This window comes from Semicossyphus pulcher, unplaced genomic scaffold, assembly GCF_022749685.1.
Source record: "Semicossyphus pulcher isolate SPU_LCO1_2020_fin unplaced genomic scaffold, fSemPul1.0.p SCAF_16, whole genome shotgun sequence".
NCBI classification, from domain to species: domain Eukaryota; kingdom Metazoa; phylum Chordata; class Actinopteri; order Labriformes; family Labridae; genus Semicossyphus; species Semicossyphus pulcher.
In genome coordinates, this window is record NW_027211670.1 from 19598453 (window position 1) to 19617672 (window position 19220).

At 42.3% G+C, this 19220-nt stretch overlaps 1 protein-coding gene across 3 annotated transcripts; it reads right to left on the minus strand.

Moving 5' to 3' along the window:
* Nucleotides 1–424: 424 nt before the first annotated feature.
* ldb3b (LIM domain binding 3b) lies at nt 425–18896 on the minus strand. Of its 3 annotated transcripts, none has more exons than XM_069665087.1 (10): nt 18805–18896; nt 18330–18678; nt 14149–14300; nt 13874–13949; nt 9516–9538; nt 6313–6492; nt 5073–5096; nt 3105–3274; nt 2909–2945; nt 425–1147 (listed from the first exon to the last, which is right to left on the minus strand). In XM_069665087.1, the coding sequence occupies exons 2-10, from the start codon at nt 18423–18425 to the stop codon at nt 1051–1053; spliced, it is 855 nt and encodes a 284-aa protein (XP_069521188.1). In that variant the 5' UTR covers nt 18426–18678; nt 18805–18896; the 3' UTR covers nt 425–1050. The 3 variants fall into 3 exon arrangements, with proteins under 3 accessions (XP_069521188.1, XP_069521187.1, XP_069521189.1); XM_069665086.1 differs by having other exon boundaries at nt 6313–6510; XM_069665088.1 differs by lacking the exon at nt 5073–5096 and having other exon boundaries at nt 6313–6510.
* Between the last annotated feature and the right edge of the window lie 324 nt (nt 18897–19220).

The following is a 19220-nucleotide window of genomic DNA, read 5'->3' on the forward strand; positions in this document are numbered from 1 at the left end:
TGTAATCTTGCTGCTCTCATTAGTTTGTGTTTAGCCAGAGCAGGGAGCTATTTTAGCCAAAAAGCTCATCGTTTTGCACAGCTTCCACAGACAAAGTTCCTCAAGCTAACGGAAATTGACATAAAAATCTGGTTAAAGAACGTGATATTTTTCTCAGTAGTGTATAAAATAAAACCAGCTCAAAGAAAAGTTCATACTGGTTAGCGGTCCTGAAATCCAATGCAAAGTTTGCTGTACATTGCTGCATGTGTGGCTTCTTTGCTAGCATGTCGCCACCAGCTAATATACAGCTAAAATATTCTGTGTAAAGCTTTTTCTGAATGTTTTTCTCTGCCAAAGACAAACTTTCCCCTCTATAATGCCAACAGCATTAGAAACAGCCCTCTGAAAATGACTGAAGGAGGAATTGTACAATTGTAGCACCAGTTTATTAATCCCAAAAAAGAGAGTTACACGTTCATTTAATTTCACTCAGCCGTATGGTTTTAAGAAAACATTTATTCACATTGATATCAGTACATTTTCTGAGTGCATTTTTTTACATACTGTATATGTGCATGTAGATAATCTCTATATGTGTGTCTGTCCTTGTGTGCCTTCTCACAAGCATGCGTGTAATGTTAAACTTCACATGTTTTTGAATGAGGTTCATGTACCATACTACATGTAGGGCGTAAAAGAAACATAATCAGTTCTGCATCTCAACTTGAATAATTATTATTTTTTGTACAATTTCATTTCTGAGAGACAGAACCCAAACAAACAGGAAAGAAAGAAAGAAAAACCCAAATGCGTAATCAGGTCTTAGCAGCGGACAGATACATTTGACAGGTAATACAGAGCTAATGAACACATAGCATTCTCACACTAACAGTTTGTATCTCGCATACTATTAATCTAGACTACAACGCTATCTCACATTCCCGAGGAGTTTCATCCTCCTGCTCCTTTTCCCCCTTAATAATTTATCCCCTCTCCCTGTTAACTCCTGTGCTTTTGTCCATTTCCTCTTTAACATGTCCTCTCTCTGGCTTTCTCTGCTGCGCTTCTTTATTCCTGGACGTTGAGGATCTGTGCAGACAGTCCATGGTGCCAGTTCTTCAGCTTGGCAAAGCGGGGCCCTTTCACCTCCGACTCAAATTTCTCCCTAAAGGTGTGGAAGGAAAGGCAAGGCTTCATCACGTAATTTGTACTCTTAATTTCAAGTTTAATCGAATGATTCAACAATGAGTTGGATGAGAAGATTGATACCGCCTCATCTCTGTACAGGATACAGCTACCACTAAGCTTTTTAGCTTAACACAAAGACGGGAAACAGCTAGTCTTACTCTGCCTGAAGGTAACAAATTCTGCCTAGCAACCAGGCACGTTGAAAGTAGGGGTGTGGATGGTGCGACAGCACCCCCTATCGACATCACCTGTTTATCCGGGACTGTCCCAGTTTCAAGCTGGGTGTCCAGAGTCCTCGCAAATATTTGCAAAACACTAAAATGTCCCGGTTTTCAACATTCACTACCAAATTGTCCCTCACCCATTATTACCTAAGCCAATCAAAAAACACCACACGTCTGAATTCAACAACAAATTTGTTTGTATGTGTGTCAATCAATCTAAGTGTCGTTGTCAGGGCCGTTGCTATGATGCTTGTGGCTGGATTTCTGATGCGTGCGCAAACCTTCGCAAACAGCTCATTTTGGTCAATGCAGGCAAAAGGCATGGTTAGAGATGTATGTGACAGTGTGAGCATACAGTTGATCTGGCAGTGTGTACAGTTTAGGCTATTTGTCAGATGATTTAAATTGTTTACGAGAGCACAAAGTTCTTCATACATCTAGGCTCTTAATTTTGCTCTCAAAGTGCACCAGACTGATGCATTTAACACAGCACCAACGTCCCTGCTAGCAACACCTCTAAAGATGTCAAACTATTTCCTGGCCGTGACTATTTAATACAATTAAATAATCACATATAATGTGTTAGAGAATTTTGGAGTTGCTTTTAAAAACAGGCTAGCAGTTGCCCCATTTCCAGGCTAAGCTAAGCTAACTACTCACTCCAACTACAAAACTGATAAAAGACTGGGATCAATCTTCTCTTCTAACTCTTTGTAAGAAACAGTCCCTGAAGGTATAAAAAGATGTGGCGGTATATGCTAGGATGATGTTGGTGTAACTAAAATCTTAAATTGCTTGCCACAGTAAGCATTGAAAATAATTGGAGTCAAAGCTAATCTATAAACAGGATGTACTGTGACAGACTAAGAGTATACTGTCCTCTGCGCTTAATGTCTTTAACTCCAACTTTATTAAAGCCCCTCTGGGAAACAGACTTATTTTGCTCCTTGCAAAGGTTTAGATGAAAAGTCTGATTCCACTCTCATCTCTGTACACTAAATAGGAAGCTAAAACTAAATTGGTTAGCTTAGCTGAGCACAAAGACTGAGAACAAAGGGAAACATGTAGCCTGCCTCAGTCCAGATGTAACAAAAAAAAAAAGATTAACCCCTTATATCTCTTGTTATATTGGAACAAAAAACAAATTATTAAAAAGGCATGTTGTGGTCACCGCACCCAGCAAACAAATCGTCCTGCCCATACAGTAACTCCTGTTAGATATAGTTTTCAAAATTAGTTTTTTCCTAGATTGAACAAACAAGACAAAGCTTGTACAAAGAATACTTACTGTTTTCCCCTGCTTCCAGGCTTAATGCTAAGCTAAGCTAATAATTCCCTGGTTGCTGCTTCATATTTTACGGACAGAGGTGAGAGTAATATCAATCTTCTCATCTAATTTTCACCAAGAACGTGAATATGCATATTCTCCAAAATGTCCTACCATGCCTTTTTAAGTGACTGAGCTGAAAAATCGAGGATACTGATAAGTCCTCTCACTTTTTTTCCTGTCTTACCTCGACTTTGCCAGGGCTTCCTCATCTGGGTCTTGCACTGCATGGAGAGAAAAGAACAAGAGGATTTAGTAGGGATGATCACTGAGTCTGAACAAGAAGTGAGGATCAGCAGAGATGAGTATCATGAAGATCCAGAGTGTCAGTAGGAAAGAACAAAAGACGAAAAGAAAAGTGAAGGATTATTAATGATACTGACGGTATTCAGTGCCAGTGATGTGGGCCAGGACCCTGAAGCTCTTGGACTGCAGGTTGGCAGCACGACGAGCCCACTCAGACATATCCTGGGTTGTCTCTCCTGGCCTGATCACTGCCTGGTACACTGGAGACGCACAGTCCACCACAGGGTCCTTGACAGGCAGAGCTCCACTGCAGGGCAGATAGTACTGTTAGAGCTCTGACTGTGTAGTAGACACTGTATGTAAAGGACCCGAATGTAATAGATGACCGTAATGTACGAAATGCCCACAATGCAACTTTTTGGGGAGTTTTTTTTGGTGTTGTGCATCATAATTAACACTCAGCACCGAGGAACAGCTGTAAAGCTGACACCATTGATACGGTATTTTGTAATGTAGTCAAAGTTTGTAAATACTGTCAAAAATAGCCTCATTCATTTGAACCTCAAACGGGGGGATCTAAAGATGTACTAACCCTAACCCTAACACAGAATTGTAATATTTAATTTATTTCTTCCTAAACAAGTACAAAATCTCGAGTACGACTTTAAGACACTTGTTTTTTAATTACGTGTTTCCTTGTTATATCTTATACGTCTACTCGTCTACATTTCAGAGGGAAATATTGTTCTTAATTAAAATGATAGTTTTACTTGCTTAGCTTCAGCTACTCTGTATGTTTACCAAAAAAATATTATGCCACAAAAATATATAAATAAATTAGGATTTATTATTAATGATTAAGTTACTAGGCAGTAAAGCAGTTTAAAATAGCTCCATCCGTACTACCGTCATTAGTGATGCTTACATATTAATGCCTCATTATTTGTAATCCAATTATTATTTAATCATTACAAACTTGGCCATACTGCAGATTATACAACAGTTAGTTCCGACCAAGTAATCTGATTGGACAAGAGGCATTCCATGAGTGTTGATATAGAGTACAACATCATGGGACTTTTCACTAGCTGTGTCCCAATCCAGGGGCTGCAGCCGTACTTGAAAAGCGATTTTGCGTCACAGAAGCGCGTCGAAGGCTGTCCCAATTCAAAGGCTCCTTCAGATGCGTCCTCCTTTCCCCGGGCTACGAAGGATCCATCGGGTTCTTCCTTCGCAGCCCAACATATCCCGAGATTCATCGCGCGCCAATTCAAACACTCTGTTGTTGATTGTTACTTTTTACCACAATTTGCTGCTGTTGTATAAAAGCCTGCGGGATATTTTGATTCAGGACTTTTACTTGTAACTGAATGTTGTTACCTTGTAATTTTGGAAAGTTTGCACTATGAAGTCTAAAAGTAAAAAATATATATTATTTATTTATTGTTTACAAGCTTTATTGAATCAGAATCACGGGCATTTTTTACATTACGATCAAAAATTGCATTCAGGTTTCTCAACACGCAGTCCTTTGATTGTTCATTTGAGGTGTCTCTGTGTTTTCCTATTGTTGATGATGGTATCTGTAGTTGTAGTATAGAGTAGATACTGGAGATTACTTACACAACAATGTGACTGAACTGTGGTTTTGTTTTTTGGGGGGTTTTTTGTAGCATTTTGTAATGATTGTTAGAAAAGTGAGTCTATATTGATCGGACGGTTTTCCTGGATTGGATACTGAGAACATTCCCATGCCATGAAATCCCATCCGCTTCCGGAGACTGTAATGACATCAGCGGCTATTTTGAAGGAGGAAAAACCGAAACACTCTCACACTTTGGCCAAAGTACTTCTAAGTACTTCCACACACATAACCGAGTCCATGATTGACTTCATGGTTAGTGGATTTTTGTCCATTAAAAATTTTAGTTTGACATATAAACACATTATGACATAGAAAAAACATGTTTAGATTTGCAAATACTTTCAATGGGATATTAGTAAACGAGACACATGGAGCGATGCACAAGCTGGTATGAAATCAGGAGACAAAGGAGACACATACGAGGAGAGGCGGGATGGAAAAGGAGCGCTGCTGTACTTACGCCAAGGGGGAGCCGGCCTCCTCACTGAGGTCACAACCAGGAAGGGAGGATGGGGAGGGATGGGTGGAGGACGGCACAGGTGTGGTAGGTTTTGGATGGAATGAGGAGAGGAGAGTGGGTGAAAGGCACGGAGGAGTACAGGGTACGGACACAGACAACATGGAAAAGCCCGGGGCGTACAGTAAAGTAGACGTCCCAGTTGTAGCAGCGTAGGCTAAACGTAGACTTTGGGCTTTTCAGAAGAAGTACCATACGGTGTTTGTTCATCCAAATCACAAAGAAAAAAACATTTTCACTTGCTACAAATGATCCAACGATGCTGATATTTTTGGGCCAAAACTAGAAAGTTCTCCAGTATTTCTGCGTCCAACCCAGTTCAAGGGAGTTGCAGTGGCTCAGCGGTAGAGTTGTTAATTTTTCAATCGGAAGGTTGGTGGTTTGATCCCCAGCTCCCTCAGTCTACATGTCAAAGTATCCTTGGGCAAGACACTGAACCCCAAATTGCCCCTGGCGGCATAACCAGCGGTGTGTGAATGTGATAACTGATTGACAGTTGGGCACTTGTAGCAGCCTCTGCCATCAGTGTGTAAAGGGTGAATGTGACGTGTAAAAGCGCTTTGAGTGGCCGCAAGACAAAGCTCAGCACAACAATACTGCATACATGTTGTATGATGCAGTGGAAATAAGGCACTAGCCTCAGCTTGCTTTAAGCGGCCCACGAAGCAAAATCAGCAGCTTGAAGTTTCTTTCCCAAAAGCTTTCGGGAAGTCGTTGCTTTCTCCATTTTTTTAACATGAACTTTTTTCCCCTTTCATTTTTTTGAAAACCATCAACAATATTTTCTAAAAAGTTACTTTTGTTTTGCTCTGATAGTTCAACCAGGAGGGTTTATTTCCCATACAGGGACTTGGAAGTGTAAAGAAACAAGGATGACCCAGAAGGTATGTCTATAAAGAACCCTCAACACCCTACAAAAACCTGCATGGACTTTGAAGATCTATGGACGAGTAATTCTTTTTATACAATATATAATTATACTATAGCTTTGGTAGAAAGTAGCTTGACAGTTAAACTGATGAGATACCGTTGGCAGTAAGTTAGAAAGTATGTTTTGGCAAACCAACCCTTTATTTTCTCAGTAGGAGGGCCGGTTTTGCTTGGTGTGATGGGATGTCAGGTGTGTGAGTGGAGGGAGCTCGTAAAGACTGCAGAGGAGATGAGTTTGGTTGTGTGACCTCACCTGTCGTGTCCTTTGGCCTGCGACTGCCCCGCGATGGCGTCCATGATGGCGTCCTGTGAGTACATACTGATTGGTGTGTTGTACTGGGCGTGAACGATGGTGGCCTTTCCCCCCGGACCCTTCACCTCGATGGGCTTGTGGGTGGACAGGGCTGAGTCTTTCAGAGCTATGGGGTTGAAGCTGGGAGTATACTCCACACTGTCAGTGTCGGGGTCAGAGGTCATTGTATCGAAGAGGAGGCGAGGAGGCGGGGGGGTGTCAGGTGCAGGGGTGAGGATGAGAGGTTAAGAGTCAGGGTGATGGAGAGGAAAGAAACGACAGAGAAACCACCAAAGTGAAGGGAGGAAACTGGGTCAGTGAGTAGTAATGTGACAAAGACATGCAGAGCTGCTCTGCTCAGTTATTAATAATTATTGGAGAGAGATACACTCATCAAAATATATATGCCTTAAATGTTATTGTAGCTGTGTCCCACTTCTAAACAAATGCTAATTTTAAGCATTTTTAGAGGAGGTTACTTTTTTTTTTGAGTGGAAAAGAGTGAAAACCTTGTGAACTCAAAGAAAGAAAGAAAAAAATTCTTAAATGAAAATAAGTTTCAGTTTGAAATCAGTTTGCCGCGTTTTAAGAAGGCAATACATTTATTAATATACAAATAAAAGGATCAGACGGGCGACACACAGCTGGAGAACATATCGCAAAATGTGGACGCAGGTGAGATAAAAACATGCAGCTTTCTCCAACACTATAAAAACAGTAAATCTAGGTCTCTGTAAATAAATCAGTTAGAAAATACATTTTTTGTGATCTAATTCCTCCTCTTTTCTCTTCCTATAAAACATCCAAATATTGTTTACGACCTATTTCAAATGTGCCGTGTATGACTAATCGAATCAAATTTGGATTCGGGCAGCTTGCTAACTTTTGCTAACACTTGACCGTTAGCTTTTTGTTTGAAGTCAGTCAATCTAATGGATACATTTCAACCTCATCCTCCGCCTCCTACTTCACCAAAAGTTCTCAACAACTATGTATCACTCTCTGTTTGCAAGACGAAGCCCAATCACATCTTTAGGTTTAATGTACTCTTGTATTTGTGCCACACCCATATATTTATTTTCCTTTTGGGCTTTACAGAAGATCAAAAAAGCTTTAACTGAATTTTCATTTTTAAAGCCAATATGTATATTTAAGAATTGTAGACTGGCGCCTTCAAGTGGTAGTATTAGCAAATGAACAAATAGCAAATAGCAATACACTCAAATAGCAACAGAAAGTAGCTGTTTCAATTAGATTGTAATGGCATATAACCAGTCTGTGCATGGATGCTTAAACTGTCTATAATAGTATTATTTATTCCATTATGTGTCGGTATTTCACATGGTATTGGGACACAGCATGTCTGCTAAAAATCAGGCTCGGTCCATCATGACTATCAGCTGAATGACAAAACAAGGATTAAATGATTTAATCTGTTATTCCAGTGTAAAGGAATCCCAACGTGCTGATGTTTGAGACAATCATTAGGCCAAACTGACACACACATGTACACACATATACACACATATACACACATATACACGCACACACGTGGATGTATAAAGGACACACAAAAGCGCCATCACTCATGCATTTATACGCAGTAATATACTTTAAAGCTGCTGTGAGGAACATTCAGTTTGTGTTGATTTTGGCGCCCCCTGTGGACAAAGCCGTACCTCATATCTCTTTGCTGATTTTGTCCCTTACATGCTTAACCCTCAAAATCCATAGGATTCGTCTGCGGCACGTTCTGTTTCGCCACGACCTCCGGAGTCGATCGCGGCCATTCAAGTCAATGCTCGTGATTCCACAGCACGCGCCGCGGCCCGTCTCCGCTAAAGATACGCGACGGGTACGCGTCAAGCTGAACAGAGTAGATCGTTCCAAACAGGAAGTCACATGAAAACAGCATACAGCATCCGGTCATTTCAAAATAAAACACTATGTGCAGACCGGTATAGACTCCCGTCTTTTTCCGTGTTCATAACAACGACACACTGAAATCTTGAGAAAAAAACAATTTAAAATTAAGTAGATAATCAACCTTGGAGGTGCAAACTGAACAGTTGTGTGTTGCTCTGTTTAACATTGATGTTATTGCGCGATTTCGCAATTCTCGTGCGTTAATGTAGTTGTCCCGCGATCTTGTGATCTCGCGAATCCAGCTGCTTGGGCCAGCGCTCCGCTGCGGATCAGACACGCTTCCTGTGGGTGAGGGCTCACGCCGTGTGACGGACAAGAACCGCTGCGCAGACGGAACCAACGGACACGGATCCTGTGGCATCCAGGCGTCAGTGGTGGTTTATAACAATAAATCTCATCCTGCTTTCTTTAACAGTCCTATGTATCGCTTACTTTACATTTCTGCCCTGGAAAATGTAAAGCTTTTGTAGGTCAAATAGAGTATTCAGAATTCATTTCAGTCTGTTTCATAACCAGCGGAAAAAATCCTCACAGAAGCTTTAAGTCCAGTTATTTTCACATAATTCATATGAAAGCTAATAAGGACCAGCAGAGGTGGAAAACAGATATCACAGTAAAATACGAGTTCAGCATTAAACTTATTACATCAGAAGAATTAAATAAATATTCACAGTCAAATATAATCACAAATAAAAATACTTATTTTGGTTCTTTGAAACAGTGGTCATGTGTAAGTGACTCAGTATATCTCAGTCAAACTAGACCATATAATACTCGATAAACTTGGGTAGTGAAACAGCATTGTTCTATGAAGTCTGTCTTTAACAATAAATGCTTTGTAAAATCACTACTAAAAAGTAAACAGTAGTACACGTGCCAAAATTAAGAGAAAGAAGCAAGTGTCAAACAATTTACTCCACTACTGAGGCTGCTTTAACATAAAGTAGCGGTACCTTAAAACTGTGCCAGAGTACAGTACGCGAGTAGCTGTACTTTCCACTTCTGGGGCCCGGATGCTGTTAATACATTTCTTGAATTTTCAGCCGGTGAGTCATTGTAGCAATTACATGAAAAAAACAAATTGTATTTACACTGAAGCTTTAGTTTAACTCAGCACACATGAATCCATGAAGGACACAACTTCACTCCACATCAAAATTAGTTACAGATCTCTAAAAACTACGACTCTCTCTACTGATGCAGACTTCATGCACATAAAGTAACATGTCGGTACTGACTTTGCAGCTGTGTTGGCGATAACCTGAAACAAACCAGAGGGACAGAGAGAGAAGGAGAGCATGTAATGAATCACCACAGTTATTTTGGTAGGAACAATAGTATCCTGTGTGTTTGTAGGAAACTATCCAGCTCCGGCGTTATACTGTAATCCCACGTACAGGTCAGAATAGCAGCCATTTGTCATCACTAGGATATTTCCCAGCTTCCCCTGCATCATCAGGAGTGACTGACAAGAGCAGACGCGTCTCAATCACATGACACAGGACGGAGACACATTTAGCACAGAACAGCCACGAATACACACAGCAACACAAACACAACACCTGATCTACTTATGTCAGGACTGCAGCCGTTACATGTAGAGGAGAAGCTGTAGGTGGCTTGTGAAGCTGAGGTTCACAAGCAGAGGGTCGCCACGTGTAAGATTCGTATTGTGCTGTAATATATGTAAACATTTCACTTCTTAATCACAATCTGTCCATCAGATCCTGCAGATCGGTTTCAGGTTTAAAGTAAACACAAACTTGACATTTGCAACACATTTGTAACTAGCTAGAGACGACAAGATACCATTTAGAGCTGTGTTGTTTCTACGACAACAATCTGGACCTTTGGGGAACAACTTGTAAGTTAAAAAGAACAAACCTGTGCTCATCAAAAAACTAAGCTTTTCTCATTCTCCATATTTTTTAAATCATCTTGTTTCAATCACAAAGAATTAATTAAAGAGTGACTAGCTGTTTATCTTTTGCTAGCTTGGTGCTACATTTGTTTTTAGCTAAAATTCCATTAAAGGCTGCCCCTTTAACACTGGAATTGGAATCATCAGCTGAGAAGACCCAGAGTGAACTTTTCTGAGAAGAGTCTAAATCAGTGTTTGTTGTTCACAAAGTTCACAATGCTAAATGATAGCTTTGCAATGTTAGCTAGTGCTATATTATTACAAAGCTAAACTCCCTCAACACCTGCCGCTGTAGATAGATCGATTAATGGTGGAAGGTGATAAGCGTTAGCTAGTGCTTTATTATCACAAAGCGCTATATTACTGCAAAGCTAAACTCCCAATCCATGTACGGCAGCAGGTGTTGAGTGTCAGTCACAGAGTTTAGGTTTGTAATAACATAGCACTAGCTAAAGGCCCGCAATGAACTCTGCCAAGTAGACTAACTGTGGTCAACCCGCAACAGCAGCAGCCTTCAGTATTTTGCCAAAGGATGAAGCTAAAGCTGGGTGCAAACAGATGAATAGCTGCCATGTAAACTTTTCTCCTGATTAGTTTGTGGAATTAATTGCGTCAGATTCTTAACAACTACCGGAGCTTAACCACGACAAATTCCAACCCAATATCAGAACGGTTTTCAGGAACTTAAATGACACGATTCTGTTTTGGATTTAATACTTTTTAGATGCTTACTATTAAGTATATAAACTCTAAATTACATCGATAGAAAGCTAAATGTATACGTTTACACAAACTGCCTTCATCTATTAGACTTCTTTTAACCAAAACATCTGTGCTTTTTAATATCAGTGTTTCGGTGAGGACTGAAGGCTTGAGAGTGCAACCGATAAATCAAGTGGAGGGTTCGTCCGTACAGTGCACGATGTGTTCAGGGTACAGTAGGTGAAGTGGAACGTGCTTGGCAGAAACCTCACACGTGAGACATCTCCCCACAGAGAGGGGGAGCTATCTCAGGTTTGGCATCTCGGGGATTCGGGATGATGGTGTGTAACCAGAGCGGAACATTCCATGACCGTGTTCAACAGCTGCTCCCTCCTGCATGTATGTGTGTGTGCGCGCGTGTGTGAGCCAGTGGAAGCAGAGCTTCCATGTACTGGGTGAGGTGGGGCCGCTGGCATGATACTGCCGTCATCGTCCCGCGGTCTTCCCGGAGCACGTTTCCCTGCCACCTGACTTACCGTTAGCAGAAGCTGTAAAGCCGCTGGGCTCCAGAGGGGAAACACATTAGTGAAGGCTGATACCTGGATGTGATATGTCAGAGGCCAAACAGATTGTGGCCTTAATTAACTTGGACAAGTATTCCATGACTGAGGCATCACCCAAACTGATGCCATCCCGCTGAGGAGGGTTCAGTGTGGCCACAACCAAACTCCAGTCATTGCAACATGCAGTATTAAGACGTAGCATAAGTGTTGATGTACAAACGCCTACTGCTAAAACAAATTAAGTAAAACTTGATTTTCGTTTTAATGGACGGTGCAAATATAAAGGTATAAAAAGCAAAGCTATTGGTGAACAAGGTGATAACCAACATTTTTCTTAATGTGATTAAATAACGAAAACACTAAAACCAACAATGAAATAATGCAAAAAGTTACCAGTCGATCCTCCACTCCTCATTACACTGTTCTGTGTCATTATTACAAACTAGAGCAGTGATTCCCAAACTATGGCATCTGTACCACTGGTGGTACGAGAGTGCCTCCTCGTCCTTTAAACGAAAAACCTCTTCATTTTGTTCCAGACAATAGTTGTTACACACACACAGGTAAAAGTTAGTTTTTAATCATTGAAATATTAAGCAATAAAAGTTGTCGGACAAATCGCAAAAGTGTTGTGACGTCCGATGCAGCGTCAATGTCGCAGGTGAATTGAGGTGACGCTCTGCAAAGTGGCAACGTTAAGCTAGAGTATATAGGAGCCATTTCTGACTTTGTATGTGTAGCACCCAAATGGTCCAGTAGGTGGCACCCTGGTATTGCAGAATCCTACACAGGTAGGAACTTTCATTCAGGTGTTGCTAAATGGAGGAGGAGCACAAATACTCTTTTGACCGTCACGCCATGTGAATGCTGTGTTTTGTACGGGTGAATATCTTTGAGATCGATGGACATTGATCGGGATTTCTTCCGCCTTAATGGTTCAAAACACAACAGTGACTACTAATTCTTCCAGCAAAGGAATAAACTGGACTCTGTTATGTTCGCAAGACACTACTAAGCGATTCCACAGCGAGCGCGTCAATTAATAGCCCGTCTATTTAGCCCCTCAGTGGTGTTCAGTTTTAGGCTTAGCCGTACAAGCCCAATGGGTTTAGTTAATCCACTGTTTATTTAAATTATTGTTGAAGTAAAATATAACAGAGGAACCAACAGAAACTCTAGACCCTCTGGAAACCGCGGGTCCTTAAGCATCAACCACTTTACCTTTGCTCATGCAGACGCAACAAATCGCCTCCTTCCTGTAACCTCACCAGTAATTTAAAAACCATCAAAAAAAGCTTTACGAGCAAGTTTCCAGGCAGATCAGGATTAAAACTCTGCTCTGAGCTTTGCATTTGTAACGGCATCTGAGGAAAAAAGGAGCCTAAAGATAAAACGCATCAAAGTGGGAAATCAGGGAGCTGAAACAGCAAAAAAGAGATTTCCCTTTTTGCAATATCATCTCCCTGGTTTCACTTCTCTTTCACAGTACTGAATGTGTACCATTCACAAGAGCTAAATACACAAACAGCCCATTCATATCTTCTAACCGCTGCCTTCTTGAATCTCCTGTAATCTGAATTTTGAAAGCTTTCCGACATCATTAGCGCGGGGTGCTGAGGCCTCTCGACCTTTAGCAAAGTGTCTCAGTTCTGCCTGTAACGAAGATCCTGACATGACCCTGCAGCCGGATCCTCTGCTATTCTGTTACCTGGAGGCCGGCCAGGTATGTTTGTGTGTACGCTCCCGATATAGTGCCACGAGTGAGAGGAATGAATGCTGGGATAGCGATGGAAAAGTCAGAGTGTATTTTCTCACAGCGGTCCTGTTCATGTGAGGTTAAACGGGGAGGTGTGTGATTCGATTACTTCAGACTGAAATTCACTCTTTTCGTTTTAAGTCAGTTGGGTGGGTGTCTTGGTTTTGTGGGTTAAATCTTTTTCTCTTAGTGTTACATAACTGGGAGTCCAGACCTCTTAGCTTTCCCTGCATCAGCATCTTTTCTCTGAGAGTGTCAGAGGAGTAAAAGCAAATTGGGGGATTGTGCTGCCTCGGTCGGGTTGGTACAGATGGTGTGGAGGAGGCTGGAGCTTTGATGGGGGTGGAGAAGAGCTCTGTTGTTTTTAGGGCAAGGGAATTGCTGCTTTATTTGTGTCATTTGGTCCCTGTTTTTAGTTTGCTGATCTCTGACCTCTGCACAGGGCTCCCTGCAGTGTGAATATCTGACACTAGGGGGCAGCGGGACACTGCCTGATGGCAAGAACCAGTGTTGCTGATATTCTTATGAACGCAGGACAAGACTGCAAAACACATATAACAGACAAGCAAACAAACATGTAAGTATGCATATGTACATATAGTGTTTGCATGTATAGCTGTTATTTGTTTCTGTTTATCAGGGTGTGTTGTTTACCTTCTGGTGGGGGATGATTGGCATGGGTGAATCCATTCTTGGAGTTGCTGTGGGAACGGGTGCGGGACGTCTTGATCTGGGGAAACAACAAAATCTCCCTTTAAAATTAACATCAAATCAAAATAAACAATCTTTGTGGTAACTTTGTTTAAAAAAAAGGGGGGGGGGGACAGATCATGTGACTTCCTCCTAAACTCCAAGGCTGGGATTGGTCTTTTTCTATCATCTACTCGTGTTTGTGCGGAGGGTTTATCAGTGTGCTGCTGGTTGTTTACTTCTGCATGGTGAGTGACAGTTTGTGGACGGCAGACTTGATCTTGTTCTGGGCCTCCAGGTGCGTCATCCCGTCAGTGCTGACCCCATCGATGGCTGAGATGATGTCGCCCTGGGCCAGGCTGCCGCCCACCGCCTTGCTGCCCGGAGTTATCTGTGGAGGGGTCAAAAGAGCAGGTCACAGTAGGACCACTGACACGGATTCCTCAGGAAACACACGGACGAGTGAAAAACATATGAAGTTACACAACACGTCACATGTTGGAAGGATATTTTGGATGCTGGAATAATTCCCCAGGGTCGGTGTTGAATAAGAAACTAAGAGCTTTTTGCAGAGGAGGAAAAACTTGAAATGCTAATGAACATAATTTGTTCATTGGACTCCTTAATCCCCAGGTCAAAACAGCCTTACAAGTGACTTTGTGCTTATTTCTGCTGTGTTTGTAGCAGGGCAGTAAATACGCCTTAAAGGGAGAGAAGCTGACGAAGCAAAATAAAGTCATGCAGCAGATATGCAGATGAAGCAAAAATGTCTCTTTCAAGTTGATCAGCTGAGTGGAACCACTTTTTATCTCAGGGTCTAATCATCCTCTACAGCTGGGTTTAAAGTGGAATAAAGACGGCGAAAAGAAGACTCCATTGACTGTATATAGGAAGCAGATGACGGCTCTGCATTCTTTCTAATGGCCAGCAGGGGGCGACTGCACTTGACTCTGACTCTACTTCTTTTATTACCTCATTGAACATTTTCCTAAAGAGTTTATACTCTCAACAGCTGTCTCAATTCAGCGGCTGCATCCATCGAAGGAGGCGGTGTACGGAGGATGAGTCATTCGTAGCCTGCGTAGATCGCTAAAGCCGAACTGAAATGAGACGTTGTGGTCTATGGAGGATTTCCTGTTTGCGTCACCAGCTGCTCCCGCCCTTACCCTAGCGCCACCAAGCGTAGCCTAGCAACAGGTAGCTAGCAGGCTAACTAGCTTTCAGGGGCCCTTTGGTTTATTTTTTGTTTGAATTGGTGCGCAATGAATTTCAAAAGGATGCACCCGATAGTTCTTTTGTGGCCCAACGCATTTGTCGGCCGCATCTGAAGGAGCCTTCGAAATGAGAAAGCCTTTGACGCGCCGCTGTGACGCAATCGTCCTTCGAATGCGCCCTTCGAATGATGCAGCCCCTGAATTGGGACACAGCAAACGAGTAGTCTTTGTCAACATAACATGGTGTTAATTTCTTAAAACGTAGTCCAATCTAGAGTAAAATTAAAGATAAAGAAGGTTATGCTTTAGGGTGTGGCTACCTGTGATTGACAAGTCACTAAAAAATGCCGAACTTGAGGCTTCAAAAGAGAGATTCACAAACCCATTGGTGCAACACGGTGGCTGCGTCTACTTCGTTCATACAGTCTGTGGTTATTTGTGAAGTTAAGAATAAAAAAGTGTCGGTATCTTTTTGTCCAGGAGTTTAAGTTCATCTGTGTAACTGACACATTTCAAAAAGGCTTTTATTTTTGAACAGTTACCTCCTGCTTATTTATTTTTTGAGCTGAGCCACATATTGACCTTCAGCTTAATCCTCTTTGTCCGGGCTCAGTCTATCACAAAGCCCGACTTAAACTCGACAGAGAGGAGGTTTAAATGAGCTCAGAGGCCTGCAGGGACATACAGTATCGGGTCTAAGCTTACAGTCGACTCGTTAAAGAGTTAAAAATAAGCAATGCTGTTGATGCCTGCCTGGCTTCACTGTGATTGACCCCACTGAGCCCCTCCCAAACACACACACATACACACACACTACACCCCTCCTACACACCTGCTGCTGACATTCACACAACACTTCCCTGATTCTATCTTTTCTTTTTGTTGCGTTTAACCTTCATTATTTCACATGAAGTCCTCTATTCCGCTTCTTCTCCGACTCTTTCTCCTTTAGTGTCCTTTATTTCCCTTCTTTGAATTGCAGTCATTAAGCCTTTGTGTGTACAGAACAGTGTATACAAACAGTAGGTGGCAGTACGCGAGGTGATATCAGGCGCAGTTTTCCTGCACGGCTGTCTCTTGATCAAACACACATGTACACACAGAACGCTGCCCGGCCGCTCCGTCATGCATGTTTTCATATGCATCAAACAGGAAGTGGATATGATTCCTTGAAAATTGGATATTAATGAAAGAGCAACAGTGGCTTGGATGTTGAAGTGTTTGTCTTCTTCCATCAATAAGTCGGCTTATCACAGACGCTAATCACCAGAGAGATCTAGTTCATGCTTTTCGGATCAAGAGAGCATGTGCATAGACTTAAGAGTCTTGGATGACACATGTTGAAGCAACTTTTCTTACATACTTTTAACCCCTGAAATATTGTAATATTTCTTTAAAATCTCCTCACAGGAGGAAGAAACTTTGGTGTCCATCTTGGCTAACAAGACGTAAGGAATCCTCTATCCTCATTCCTTTTTCCTTTCTTAGTTCTTACCCCGAGCAGCCCGAAATCCAAACCCTAGCGCTGTTACGTCAAACTGTAATGGCACCCCGAGGTGTCACGTCAAGCCGAAGTGTTTTATGATAACCTGTCAGAGCCCGACAAGACGACAGGATGAACACAAATCTGATGATACAATGTCACAGCAGACGCGGATCAAAGCTGCTCCCTGGTTGTCTAACACGGGGGGGATCAGGAGACAATAAAACAACGGTCGTGTGGGGCTGTGGATCGATAAAACGCCGGCTGATCTGCAGCCGAGCATCAATCAGGACTGAAGAATGAGGAGATGAAGGTGGAGGGACAGATTTAATGTCAGCATTGTTCTACTCAGGTGAAAACATCTCCATCATCCCCTGAATCCATCAGATCCATCCATCCATTCCCTCCCAACAGGTGAATCTGACAAATCAGCGAGGAGTAAAAGCTTACTAAAGGTAACACAAGCTGCTGCTAGCTTCCTCGCGCTCCTCGCTTCCTTCCCGTCCCATTCCTCATTCCCAGCCCTCTCCATCCATCTCCATCCACCTCTCCTCCAGAGCTATTTAAAGGAAACGCTGTAAATACACCAGCAGTCCTGCCAGAGCGAGAGACAGACACCCTGTCTCCCTGCTGCTGAAAAGCTTAACCTTTAGTTTTTCTTAAACTACTTATTTTAATCGAATGATCTTTATGTGTGAGCATAAACATATAAGAAAAGCGAGTATTTATGCTCTTTTATAACTTAGTTTCTTTACTAAATCACCTTGTTGAAAGTAGAAACAAGTCTTTAAATTGTCTTATTGTGAAAATCCTCATCCTGAATTGAAAATGTAACTGCCGGGCTAAAAAGCAGCTCCACTTTGCTGATGACATACCGATGTTCTGTCAAGCTGAAATCTGACGTAGTAACGCTGTGATGTAATCGAACTCTGTTTTTTTAAACTGCGATGTTCAAAAAAAACAAAAAAACACGACCAGCTGTAGAAGTGGACAAACGCAGCAGCGGCGCCTCTCCTCCAGTAAAACTATTCCAGTCTTTCCACTGCTGCTCTATTCTAGAAATCTCTCTGGAGATTACATCTGAGCCTCCCTGTCATCATCAAGTACAGCAACATTACATAACCTCTGCTCGGCCACTGCTACACACACACCTGTGCACACACATATCACATGCAGTATGAACATGCAGTGAGAGGATAAAACTCAATATAGTCAGAAAAATTTGAATTCACTGTTAATTTGAGTGACGTTTTTTACAGTGTAGAGTCTGATAATGAAGCTGCTTCACTTAAATGAAGTTAAAACTGAAGTTAGCGCAGCCTGCATGCATAAAGAACGTCCCTTTTCAATCGTATGACATTTTTTGTTGAGATAATTTCACATATTTTCACCTGCACATCAAAAAAATTTTGCAAATTTTGAATTTTGTTTTGAAGTTTGAGGGTGAAGCTGGGCATGCTCAGTGCCGTGTTTACGTTATATTGCTTTGTGTATGCTGCCTTAGTCATCTCTGAGCGGATCAAATGTTCAATCAACTGATTGGAAGATGTTTAGGTTGAGTTCTGAATAATTTGTCACATTTCATCCTACTGTAACTGCTGGTGCTTTTGTTTTGTCACAGCAGATAATCAGTTCAATGTCACTTTGCTGGCTCCTTTTGGTTTATTTATAAGCTGCTTTGTCACAACACATCTCAGTCTTTAAAGAGCGACTTTGTCCTTACCCTGGAGATGGTGAGTGGCATGTTGAAGTCCTTTCCTCCCTGTAGTCTGAAGCCCCATGGAGCGGGGCCATTCAGACTCACTGTGTACGTAGTCATCTTCGGCTAAGCGTCAACACTCCTCCTTCAAGCTACTCCTGCTGGCTGTGTGGTTTCTCCTCCCGCTTGCTGTAGCCCTCGTTCACTCCGTCCTCCTTCCTGCTATCCTTTTTTATCCCTGATGGCGCCTCGGTGCTCACGTCTCCTCCGTCAGCCCTGGCTTCTCTACCGTCTCTCCCCGTCTGCTCCCAGCTCTCAGGACAAACTCCCTGGGGTGGTGGGTGGGTGGGTTGGGTCAGGTGCTGTGGAACCTCTGTGACACACACACAAGCATGCGTTCGTGCACACAAATACACACATGTAGGGATGGACACACACAGTGAAAGAGTTGAGAGCCATGTTTAGCCACTTGTAGGAAAACAGCCACAGAAAAACTTACCAGGAAATAAAAAACTTTAAAATTTGAGGATCGCAAACTTTTAAAAGTCAACTTAAAGTTAATATTTAAAGGAGAGGAGTTTCTTGCCTGCAGAGTTGCTGAGGGTTAGGGACACACAGCCTAAGAATAGCCGAGGTGAGCCGAGACACAGGGGCCCTGGCCCCTTATAAGGCCTGTAACACGAAGCCCCAGAATGCTTCACTGCCGATTCACATGGCCAATATAGACCGCTCTTACTGCAACACATTCTCTCTCTCTCTCCTTCTCTCTCTCTTTCACCCTCTCTTATAGTGCTATCACTTCATGCTGCTAGCACCTTATTATCTGTAATCAGCCTCTGTGCACAGGTGTCAGTCGCTTTTCAGCCTCGCAGTCTTTAGTCGGGGAAGGAAACGACAAATTACTCACCGCTGATT

Coding starts and splice junctions, on each gene's coding strand:
- ldb3b (XM_069665086.1), bottom strand. CDS start 18,425: ATGACTACGTACACAGTGAGTCTGAATGGCCCCGCTCCATGGGGCTTC. Junction 3,275..5,072: donor GAGGCCGGCTCCCCCTTGGC/GTAAGTACAGCA, acceptor TCTGCCCTGCAG/TGGAGCTCTGCCTGTCAAGG. Junction 2,946..3,104: donor CATCACTGGCACTGAATACC/GTCAGTATCATT, acceptor CTCTCCATGCAG/TGCAAGACCCAGATGAGGAA.